Source organism: Salmo trutta, chromosome 2, assembly GCF_901001165.1.
Source record: "Salmo trutta chromosome 2, fSalTru1.1, whole genome shotgun sequence".
NCBI classification, from domain to species: domain Eukaryota; kingdom Metazoa; phylum Chordata; class Actinopteri; order Salmoniformes; family Salmonidae; genus Salmo; species Salmo trutta.
In genome coordinates, this window is record NC_042958.1 from 15,996,089 (window position 1) to 16,008,588 (window position 12,500).

At 43.5% G+C, this 12,500-nt stretch overlaps 1 protein-coding gene across 1 annotated transcript in view; it reads right to left on the reverse strand.

The window, feature by feature from the left end:
* cntnap2a (contactin associated protein 2a) overlaps positions 1-12,500 on the reverse strand; it is a 109,447-nt gene that overhangs the window by 92,725 nt on the left and 4,222 nt on the right. Inside the window, exons 5-6 of the mRNA XM_029696647.1 lie at positions 8,780-9,038; positions 299-448 (exon numbers count right to left, since the gene is read on the reverse strand). Coding sequence (XP_029552507.1) covers positions 299-448; positions 8,780-9,038 — 409 coding nt within the window. The remainder of the gene's footprint in view (positions 1-298; positions 449-8,779; positions 9,039-12,500) is intronic.

The window sequence follows — 12,500 nt, forward strand, 5'->3', positions numbered from 1 at the left end:
CATGTTTAATGTATGAGCAGCCAGGCAGAGCAGAGGAGGGGATGTGTGCGTATTGAGTTCTAGAGTTCCCCTGGGAACTTCTTTTCCTCCAATAACCCCAGCACAGATGTCCTGAACTTTTCTGCCTGAGTTCAATATGTCATGTATAGCATCATAGACAACTCATGGTCTGGTTCAAAGCACATGATGAAGTGTTGGTTTAATATTTGACAATAATTGGTCTTTATTTTCTAAGGACAGTAAAATAATGCAGAACATATCCTCTGATGGAGTGTTGTTCTGTGATCCCCCCCCTTACCTCCCAGGTGGTATGTTCCCCCGGTCTTGATGGTGATAGGTGTGGTGGTTCGGATCGCTGACGCCTCGTCACCATCGATTGTCAACATGACCGAGTTCTCCTTAGCAACCAGACGCACCGCGTGCCACTGGCCGTCGTTAAGGACCGAACCTGAAGATGAGAGGACAGGAAAACACACACACACACACACACACACACACACACACACACACACACACACACACACACACACACACACACACACACACATCTCTGGTCAGAGTGGTTAATTAGTAAAGGCCCCCTGTCAAGTCTGAGAACCCCACTGCATGCTGGGGTCCAGTCAACTATGTGAAAGGGCTTTCAGCTCCAACAGAGCTCAAAGAGGCTGCTGCTAGACACACACACACACACACACACACACACACACACACACACACACACACACACACACACACACACACACACACACACACACATACATACACACACACATACAGAGGAGGGCAGGAAAGAGAGGAGGGGTGGAGAGGAAGAGATAGGAGGAAAAAGACAGGAACCCACGCTGCAGTTCCCCTTCTATCTATCTACAGTATTCACACAGGAACCCACGCTGCAGTTCCCCTTCTATCTATCTACAGTATTCACACAGGAACCCACGCTGCAGTTCCCCTTCTATCTATCTACAGTATTCACACAGGAACCCACGCTGCAGTTCCCCTTCTATCTATCTACAGTATTCACACAGGAACCCACGCTGCAGTTCCCCTTCTATCTATCTACAGTATTCACACAGGAACCCACGCTGCAGTTCCCCTTCTATCTATCTACAGTATTCACACAGGAACCCACGCTGCAGTTCCCCTTCTATCTATCTACAGTATTCACACAGGAACCCACGCTGCAGTTCCCCTTCTATCTATCTACAGTATTCACACAGGAACCCACGCTGCAGTTCCCCTTCTATCTATCTACAGTATTCACACAGGAACCCACGCTGCAGTTCCCCTTCTATCTATCTACAGTATTCACACAGGAACCCACGCTGCAGTTCCCCTTCTATCTATCTACAGTATTCACACAGGAACCCACGCTGCAGTTCCCCTTCTATAGGATTCAATAGTATTCACTTCAGGCTCACAGGCACCATATAGAATACTGAAGATGAGGTCTTGAATTGAAAGGAAAACATATTGGAGTGTGTGTGTGTGTGTGTGTGTGTGTGTGTGTGTGTGTGTGTGTGTGTGTGTGTGTGTGTGTGTGTGTGTGTGTGTGTGTGTGTGTGTGTGTGTGTGTGTGTACAAGGGAGAGAGAGGGAGAAGGGAGATATATACGTTTTTAAGCATTTACGCACACACACACACACAGACACACACAGACACACACACACACACACACAGGATCAATGTGTAAAGGAACACTCAGAGAGAAAAAGAGTAAGAGATAGAGAGAGTTTGAGAGAGAGAGAGTGTGTGTGAGAGAGAGAGATATAGAGAAAGAGAGAGAAAGTGAGAGAGAGTGAGAGAGAGAGATAGAGAGAGAGAGAAAGAAAGAGAGAGTGAGAGAGAGAGTGAGAGAGAGAAAAAGAGAGAATGAGAGAGAGAGAAAGAGAGAAAGAGAGAGAGAGAAAGATAGAGAAAGAGAGAGAGAACGAGAGAGAGAGAATGAGAGAGAGAGAGAGAGAGAGAGAAGAGAGAGAGAGAGAGAGAGAGAGAGAGAGAGAGAGAGAGAGAGATTGTGAAAAAGTAATTGAGAAATACAGTGTATATAATCAAAAACACAGAGATCCAGACAACAAAAATATGCACCTTCATTATGAGGAAACACGGAAGTAACAGAAACACACCCTCAGAACAGAAAAGGAACAATCAGCTGGATGTAATTGAGGAATCCATTGAATCCAACCACTTCTGGGAGAAAACAGTTTTAAGCAAACCACATCATGACGAATTTGCTATCCAAAATGGTGGAGAAATCACTTTGCAAACCTCTATTTACAGCAATATAGAATACTGAAGATGAGGTCTTGAATTGAATGGAAAAAAGATTGGAGTGTGTGTGTGTGTGTGTGTGTGTGTGTGTGTGTGTGTGTGTGTGTGTGTGTGTGTGTGTGTGTGCAATGGAGAGAGAGGGAGAAGGGAGATATATAGAAGTTTTTAAGCCTGATCTCTCTTTTGACTCTGAAGCTGCTCCTGAGCAATATGCATACACACACACACACACACACACACACACACACACACACACACACACACACACACACACACACACACACACACACACACACACACACGCATTTATGCATTTATGAATTTGCACACGCACACACACACACACACGCACACACACAAAACACACACACACACATGCACGCATTTATACATTTATGAATTTGCACACACACACACACACACACACACACACACACACACACACACACACACACACACCAATCTTTTTTCCATTCAATCCAAAATGGTGGATAAATCACTTTGCAAACCTCTATTTACAGTAATATAACAAAGAGCCCAGAACATAAAGATATACAAACTTGTCAATAATCAACTGACTGGCTTTCTTGATGTCTGTAGTATTCCCTCGGGTATGCAATCTGGTTTCCGCTCAGGTTATGGATGTGTCACTGCAACCTTAAAGGTCCTCAATGATGTCACCATTGCCCTTGACTCTAAGCAATATTGTGCTGCTATTTTTATTGACTTGGCCAAAGCATTTGATTCGGGAGACCATTCCATTCTTGTGGGCCGGCTAAGGAGTATTGGTGCCTCTAAGGGGTCTTTGGCCTGGTTTGCTAACTACCTCTCTCAAAGAGTGCAGTGTATAAAGTCAGAAAATCTGCTGTCTCAGCCACTGCCTGTCACCAAGGGAGTACCCCAAGGCTCAGTCCTAGACCCCACGCTCTTCTCAATTTACATCAACAACATAGCTTAGGCTGTAGGAAGCTCTCTCATCCCTATAAATGCAGATTATATGGTCTTAAACTCAGCTGGCCCCTCCCCGGATTTTGTATTAAATGCTCTACAACAAAGCTTTCTTAGTGTCCAACAAGCTTTCTCTACCCTTAACCTTGATCTGAACACCTCCAAAACAAAGGTCATGTGGTTTGGTAAGAAGAATGCTCTTCTTCCCACAGGTGTTATTACTACCTCTGAGGGTTTAGAACTTGAGGTAGTCACCTCATACAAGTACTTGGGAGTATGGCTAGACGGTACACTGTCCTTCTCTCAGCACATATCAAAGCTGCAGGTTAAAGTTACATCTAGACTTGATTTCCTCTATCGTAATCGCTCCTCTTTCACTCCAGCTGCCAAACTAACCTTGATTCAGATGACCATCCTACTCATGCTAGATTACGGAGACATAATTTATAGATCAGCAGGTAAGGGTGCTCTCGAGTGGCTAGATGTTCTTTACCATTCAGCCATCAGATTTGCCAACAATGTTCCTTATAGGACACATCACTGTACTCTATACTCCTCTGTAAACTGTTCATCTCTGTTTACCCGTCGCAAAACCCACTGGTTGATGGCTATTTGTAAAACCTTCTTAGGCCTCACTCCCCCCTATCTGAGATACCTACTGCAGCCCTCATCCTCCACATACAACACCCGTTCTGCCAGTCACATTCTGTTAAAGGTCCCCAAAGCACACACATCCCTGGGTCGCTCGTCTTTTCAGTTCGCTGCAGCTAGCGACTGGAAAGAGCTACAACAAACACTCAAACTGGACAGTTTTATCTCAATCTCTTCATTCAAAGACTCAATCATGGACAATCTTACTGACAGTTGTGGCTGCTTTGTGTGATGTATTGTTCTGACTGTGCCCAATAATGTTTGTACCATGTTTTGTGCTGCTACCATGTTATGTTGCTACCATGTTGTTGTTATGTTGTGTTGCTACCATGCTGTGTTGTCATGTGTTGCTGCCTTGCTATGTTGTTGTCTTAGGTCTCTCTTCATGTAGTGTTGGATTGTCTCTCTTGTTGTGTGTTTTGTCCTATATTTATATTGTTTAAAAAAAAAAGTTTAATCCCAGCCCCCTGACTTGCTTAGTTAAATAAAGGTTAAATAAAAAAGAAAGAAAATAAATAAATAAAAGAAATCCTTGCATCAGTAGTCAAAGACTACCAGAATCTAATGGATACCCCAATTACAGAACAACAATTATTGGAAAAGCTATGCACTCTACAGCCCAAAAAGGCCTGTGGTGCTGATGGTATTTTAAATGAAATGATCAACTACACAGATCACAAGTTCAAACTGGCTATACTCAAACTTTTCAAAATTATCCTCACTGCAGGTATTGCCCCAGATATTTGGAACCAAGGATTGATCATACCAATCTATAAAAATGTAGACAAACGTGAGTCAAATAATTACAGAGGAATTTGCCGTAACAGCAACTTGGGGAAAATTCTGTGCAGTATCATAAATAGCAGACTACTTCATGTCCTTGATGAGCATAACGGACTGAAGATAAATCAGATTGGATTTTTACCAAATGACCACAACAGACCACATTTATATATATATATATATATAGAACCGGAGCGCAATCTCTGTCCGGTGAAGTCCACAGAGCATATTGCATGTAACAAACAGTTACATGACCTACAGCATCATCAAGCAAGTTAATGACTACTTAACATCTAATGATTTAGAACCATGTAGAGTTACCGCAAGTTGCAAAGAAAACAGGAGCTGCCGCCGTTATTCCAGCACCATTTAAACTTCAACATCATCAGATCACCTCTGCTTAGTCTAATACAGTGACAACTAAAAGATACTAAAAATAATTTAGTCCAATCAACGTAAGCTAAATAATATGTGGTTGTCCATGGTTCCTAACTTCCTTTCATGGGTAACGTTAGCTAGTTAACATTAGCCTTCTACATCTAGCTACACATTGTACATCCATCCTCTCAGGCCAGGGGCACAATGTATGAGTTAATGGTTGGATCAGAATCACCGTTATAATCATTCACCAGCACGGATAATTAAGTTAAACCACAAGTCCAAATCCCCATCTCCATCCATGGGCCAATTTTGCTAGCTAGCTAGATAGCCACCAGAGGACACCAGCACAACGAAACGCAACAATTCAAGTTGTTTCTATCAAGGACGTAGGCGCTAGTTGCGATTTGATAGGAGTGACACCAAACACTTTGTTTTGATAGGCTTCCCTTAACACATTTTTTCCTCTGCCAGGACCATTCACAGTTGAGCTCACTCAGTTTAGCCCATGCTGATTGGCTATTATTAAATTATCAAGGGAGGCCAAATGCTCGCTGGCTTCCCTTGCATTCAATGCTATGGGCGGCAACAATGTCATACTCGTTATGACCAGATGGCATCAGATAGATGGACTACACATACAGAGACACAGGGGCAATGTTTTGCTCACTCGGATGCTTCCGCCGTTGAGATACATTCAGCCTTTTGCAAATTAAAGGAAAATTCTGTAACACAGAACAATTTTCTTGTTTCTAGGTACATTTTTGGGGAAGCCTGGATTCCCTTGGCATCCATGAATACACACCACAGCACAATTATACCCTCCACACTCTAACTGACAAACAAGTCGACCACAACAGACCACAATTATACCCTCCACACTCTAACTGACAAACAAGTCGACCACAACAGACCACAATTATACCCTCCACACTCTAACTGACAAACAAGTCGACCACAACAGACCACAATTATACCCTCCACACTCTAACTGACAAACAAGTCGACCACAACAGACCACATTTATACCCTCCATACTCTAACTGCATTTGGCTCAATTTGAAGGTATTTTTTTAAATAAATGAATACAAAGCAGTATTGGAGGAACAACACATGATGTTATTAAATCAATGTACACAAAAAAATAAATGTTTGGGTAAAATTGCCAACAAGCAAACAGACTTCTTCTCTCAGTGACATGGAGTGAAACAGAGCTGCTCAATTAGTCTAAAACTACATTAATGAATTGGCAAAAACATTAGAAGAAACTGCAGCACCTGGTTTCACCCTACACAACACTGAAATCAAGTGTCTACTGTTCGCAGATGACCTGGTGCTCCTGTCTCCCACTAAGGAGGGGTTACAGCAGCACCTAGATCATCTGCAGCCAGACCTGGGCTCTGACAGTCAACCTTAAAACCTTGAATATAATTATATTCCAAAAGAGGTCTGGATATCACAAATACAAATTCTATTTGTGCACTACATGTATCTAGGACTAAATATCAGCAACACAGATAGCTTTCGCATTGCTGTGAATGAGCCAAGAGACAAAGCAAGAAGGACATTCTATTTCATTGAAAGGAACATTAAAATCGAAATTCCAATTAGGATCTGGCAACAACAAAAAACCTAGAAGTTATAGAACCAATTGCTGGATATGGCAGTGAAATATGGGGTCCACTCTCCAATAATGCATTGACCAAATGGGACAAACATCCAATTGAAATACTGCATGCAGAGTTTTGCAAGAGTATATTGCAAGTGCAGAGAAAAACTCCAGATAACACATGTAGAGCAGAATTGGGCCAATACCCCCTCCTTATTCAAATTGAAAAAAGAGCCATACAACCATCTAAAAACAAGGGACCCCAAAACATTTCATCACACAGCCCTATAATGTCAACAGATGGAACAAGATAAGAGACCCCTCAGCCAGCTGGTTCTGAGGCTCAGTTCACTAACCCAAGCCAAGCCCATAGAGCCTCAGGACAGCACTCTGAAAATCTGGCCCAACCAAATTATAACAATGCAAAAATATATATATAACACCTATTGGAAAGACCACAAAAAATCAAAGTAACCTTTAAATGCTAATTGTCTCTAAACAGACGGTACACAGTGATGATCAAATCAAATCAAATTTTATTGGTCACATACACATGGTTAGCAGATGTTAATGTGAGTGTAGCGAAATGCACATCTGACCACTGTGTCTGAGGAAAACACCAACTATGTAGACTTAGTGAGCACAGCCTGGTCATAGAGACAGGTTGTCATAGACAAACCTGGCTGCCCAGAGAGGACAGGCTGTGCTCACTCTGCTCCAGGGGAGAGGTACTGTCACGCCCTAATCTGTTTCACCTGCCCTTGTGCTTGTCTCCACCTCCCTCCATGTGTCGCCCATCTTCCCCACTTATCCCCTGGGTATTTATACCTGTGTTTTCTATCTTTCTGTGCCAGTTCGTCTTGTTCGTTCAAGTCAACCAGCGTTTTGTGTCTCAGACCTTGCTTTTTCCAGTCTCTCTTTTCTCGCCCTCCTGGTTTTGACCCTTGCCTGTTCTGACTCCGAGCCCACCTGCCTGACCACTCTGCCTGCCCCTGAGCTTGCCTGCCAACCTGTACTTTTTCCCCACTCTGGATTATCGACCCCTGCCTGCCTTGACCTGTCGTTTGCCACCCCTGTTGCTGTAACAAACATTATTACTTCAACACAGTCTGCACTCTGGTCATACCTGAATCGTTATCGTTAGAGACAGAGCTGTATTTCCTATTACACTGTGACAAATACTCAGACCGAAGAAAATCTTTCTTTCCCAAAATGATCATTCATTACAAAGAATTTGAAACTATAAAAGTATTTATGTGGCCTCTTTCACAGCCAGTGACAAGCGCAAATGTAACAATAGTATTTTGGGGGAGCTTTCATACCATGCCATGTTGCTTTTCAGTCATGTATTTATTTTTATTGTCATTACTATTGTTGTTGTAGATGCTGTTAAAGTTAATAATCATTACTATTGTTGGTGTAGATGCTGTTAAAGTTAATAATCATTACTATTGTTGGTGTAGATGCTGTTAAAGTTAATAATCATTACTATTGTTGGTGTAGATGCTGTTAAAGTTAATAATCATTACTATTGTTGGTGTAGATGCTGTTAAAGTTAATAATCATTACTATTGTTGTTGTAGATGCTGTTAAAGTTAATCATTTCCATTACTACTACAACCATTGTTTTAATTGTTGTGCTATTGCTGTTGGTCCGACCACTGTTATATGTGTACTTTGACAGTGTAAGTAATTTCACTTGCCATGTCAATAAAGTCTGTTGAATTGAATTGAAAGAGAGAGAGAGAGAGAGGGGGGGGAGAGAGAGCAGGAGGAAGGGAGAGAAAGGGAGGGAGATTTCATCGATCACATCAGTGTTGGAAGGTTTAGTGTGTTAACCTTGCAGTCTAGAGTCTCTAGTGTTTCTTTTTTAAGTATCTCCTCTCAAGGCAGACAAGTGTATAAAAACAACATATTTTCACACTTTACACACACAATCATGTAATTAACGAACCATCAGTGTCTCCTCCTTGACAACAGCATCAAAACAACATGCGGCGTAACCACAGGAACGACCTTGATATACTGCCGACTGATTATTGCTAATTAGTCATTAGTTGTTAGAGGCTACCAAGATGGCAGGATTGGAGACACACAACGGCTGTGATGGGTGTGTCTGTCTGTGTGTGTATAATTTCCTACCTGATGATATGTCTATCCTGGTGTTCTTCATCTGTGTCACGTTGAAGTGAACGCCAACCTTCCCGTCATCAAGGGCGATCTCAAGCGTTCCATCATCAAGGTTACTGAAGAGGAGGAGTCCATCAGCGTTCCACGTGCGGAACTGGAACCCCAATGATACTACATCCTGGTTGGCTCTTCCCGGGAGCTGCAGGAAGCTGGTAGCGTTGAAGAAAACTGTGAAGGAGTGGGACTCCACGCAAGAGAATGACAGATTCCGCTAAGGAGAGAGAGAAAGAGAGAGCGAGAGAGAAAGAGAGAGAGAGAGAGAAGAGATGCTCATCATTAGTTGTGATTATCATTAGTTGTTTGCTTTGATCAATTCTAAGATGAAAACGTATTGTATCAAGAGAGAGACGGACAAGACAGAGACCAAGACGGGGACAGAGACAGAGATAGAGATAAAGATGGAGACAGAAACGAAGACAGAGATGGAGACAGAGATGGTGATAGAGATGGAGACAGAGATGGAGACAGAGATGTAGACAGAGATGGTGATAGAGATGGAGACAGAGATGGTGATAGAGATGAAGACAGAGATGGAGACAGAGATGGTGACAGAGATGGAGACAGAGATGGTGACAGAGATGGAGACAGAGATAGAGATAAAGATGGAGACAGAAACGAAGACAGAGATGGAGACAGAGATGGTGATAGAGATGGAGACAGAGATGGAGACAGAGATGTAGACAGAGATGGTGATAGAGATGGAGACAGAGATGGTGATAGAGATGAAGACAGAGATGGAGACAGAGATGGTGATAGAGATGGAGACAGAGATGGAGACAGAGATGTAGACAGAGATGGTGACAGAGATGGAGACAGAGATGTAGACAGAGATGGTGACAGAGATGGTGATAGAGATGGAGACAGAGATGTAGACAGAGATGGTGATAGAGATGGAGACAGAGATGGAGACAGAGATGGTGACAGAGATGGAGACAGAGATGTAGACAGAGATGGTGACAGAGATGGAGACAGAGATGGAGACAGAGATGTAGACAGAGATGGTGATAGAGATGAAGACAGAGATGGAGACAGAGATGGTGATAGAGATGGAGACAGAGATGGAGACAGAGATGGTGACAGAGATGGAGACAGAGATGGAGACAGAGATGTAGACAGAGATGGTGACAGAGATGGAGACAGAGATGTAGACAGAGATGGTGACAGAGATGGAGACAGAGATGGTGACAGAGATGGAGACAGAGATGGTGATAGAGATGGAGACAGAGATGAAGACAGAGATGGTGATAGAGATGGTGACAGAGATGGTGATAGAGATGAAGACAGAGACCAAGACGGGGACGGAGACAGAGATAGAGATAAAGATGGACACAGAGATGAAGACAGAGATGGAGACAGAGATGGAGACAGAGATGAAGACAGACGAAGACAGAGATGGAGACAGAGAGAAAGACAGGGATGAAGACAGAGATGGTGATAGAGATGGAGACAGAGATGGAGACAGAGATGGTGATAGAGATGAAGACAGAGATGGAGACAGAGATGGAGACAGAGATGAAGACAGACGAAGACAGAGATGGAGACAGAGACAAGATAGAGATGAGACAGAGATGGAGACAGAGATGGAGACAGAGATGGAGACAGAGATGAAGACAGAGATGGAGATAGAGATGGAGATGGAGATAGAGACAGAGATGGAGATACAGATGGAGACAGAGATGGAAACAGAGATGGAGACAGAGACGGAGACAGAGACAGGGATGGAGACAGGGATGGAGATAGAGATGGAGATAGAGACAAAGAAAGAGATGAGACAGACACAAAGACAGATATGAGACAGAGATGCAGACAGAGATGGAGACAGGGACGGAGACAGGGACGGAGACAGAGACAAAGACAGAGCTGAGACAGAGATGGAGACAGAGATGGAGACAGGGACGGAGACAGAGACAAAGACAGAGCTGAGACAGAGATGGAGCCAGAGATGGAGACAGAGACGGAGACAGAGATGGAGATCGAGATGGAGATAGAGACAAAGACAGGGACGGAGACAGAGACAAAGAAAGAGATGAGACAGACACAAAGACAGAGATGAGACAGAGATGGAGACAGAGATGGAGACAGAGACGGAGACAGGGATGGAGACAGGGATGGAGATAGAGACAAAGACAGGGACGGAGACAGAGATGGAGACAGGGATGGAGACAGAGACAAAGAAAGAGATGAGACAGACACAAAGACAGAGATGAGACAGAGATGGAGACAGAGATGGAGACAGGGACGGAGACAGAGACAAAGACAGAGATGAGACAGAGATGGAGACAGAGATAGAGACAGAGACAAAGACAGAGATGGAGACAGAGATGGAGACAGAGACAAAGACAGAGATGGAGACAGAGATGGAGACAGAGATGGAGACAGGGATGGAGACAGAGACAAAGACAGAGATGGAGACAGAGATGGAGACAGGGACGGAGACAGAGACAAAGACAGAGATGAGACAGAGATGGAGACAGGGATGGAGACAGAGACAAAGACAGCGATGAGACAGAGATGGAGACAGAGACAAAGACAGAGATGGAGACAGAGATGGAGACCGGGACGGAGACAGAGATGGACACAGAGATGGAGACAGAGACAAAGACAGAGATGGAGATAGAGTGTGTGTGTATGTGTGTGTGTGTGTGTGTGTGTGTGTGTGTGTGTGTGTGTGTGTGTGTGTGTGTGTGTGTGTGTGTGTGTGTGTGTGTGTGTGTGTGCTGTGTACTGTGATGCTTCACTACCCATATTAATTAAAGCCAAGAGCGTACAAGGGAATCCAGGCTTTAAAAAGACACAACAAGTAGCTCTGGTAGTTCTGCACTGAGTAGAAGCAGTCACACTATCAGGAGTGACTCAGTTAGTCAACGGATCAACTACTAATATCCTCATCAACCATCACATTATACCCATGTGTATATGCATGCACATTCACTTGTTGCACATTCATTTGTTAGTATGATATTTCTTGGGTATTTAAAAATCTATTTCCTGTTGTAAGTGGTATCAGTGTGCAGTACTGTTTCATTGTATTAACATCCAGCATGAATTGTCTAATATGGATTAGTCCTGATGAGTGAATGTAACTGTAATTTCCTCTGGTATCAAAGTACTACTCAAAGTACAGGAAACAAATCGAACTGCAAACACTGGTAATTATAGCTGACACGTGGAAGAAAAATGAAAGAGAGAGAGGAAAGGGAGAGAGTGAGGGAGAGAGTGAGGGAGTGAGGGAGAGAGTGAGGGAGAGAGTGAGTAAGGGAGAGAGAGAGTGAGGGAGGGAGAGAGAGCGTAAGGGAGAGAGAGCGTAAGGGAGAGAGATTGTAAGGGAGAGTGAGGGACATAGAGATTGAGGGAGAGAAAGTGAGGGAAAGAGACAGAGATAGAGACAGAGATGAGACAGAGACAAAGACAGGGACGGAGACAGAGTTGGAGACAGAGATGGAGAAAGAGATGGAGACAGAGATGGAGACAGAGACAAAGACAGGGACGGAGACAGAGTTGGAGACAGAGACGGAGACAGTGTAACGCGGGTCGTATAAAGGGGACCAAGGCGCAGCGTGTAGAGTGCTCATATTTACTTTAAATTAATATACTTAAACAAAACAACAAAACGACCGACAACAGTTCCGTCAGGTGACAGACACTAAACAGAAAACAACTACCCACAAAACCC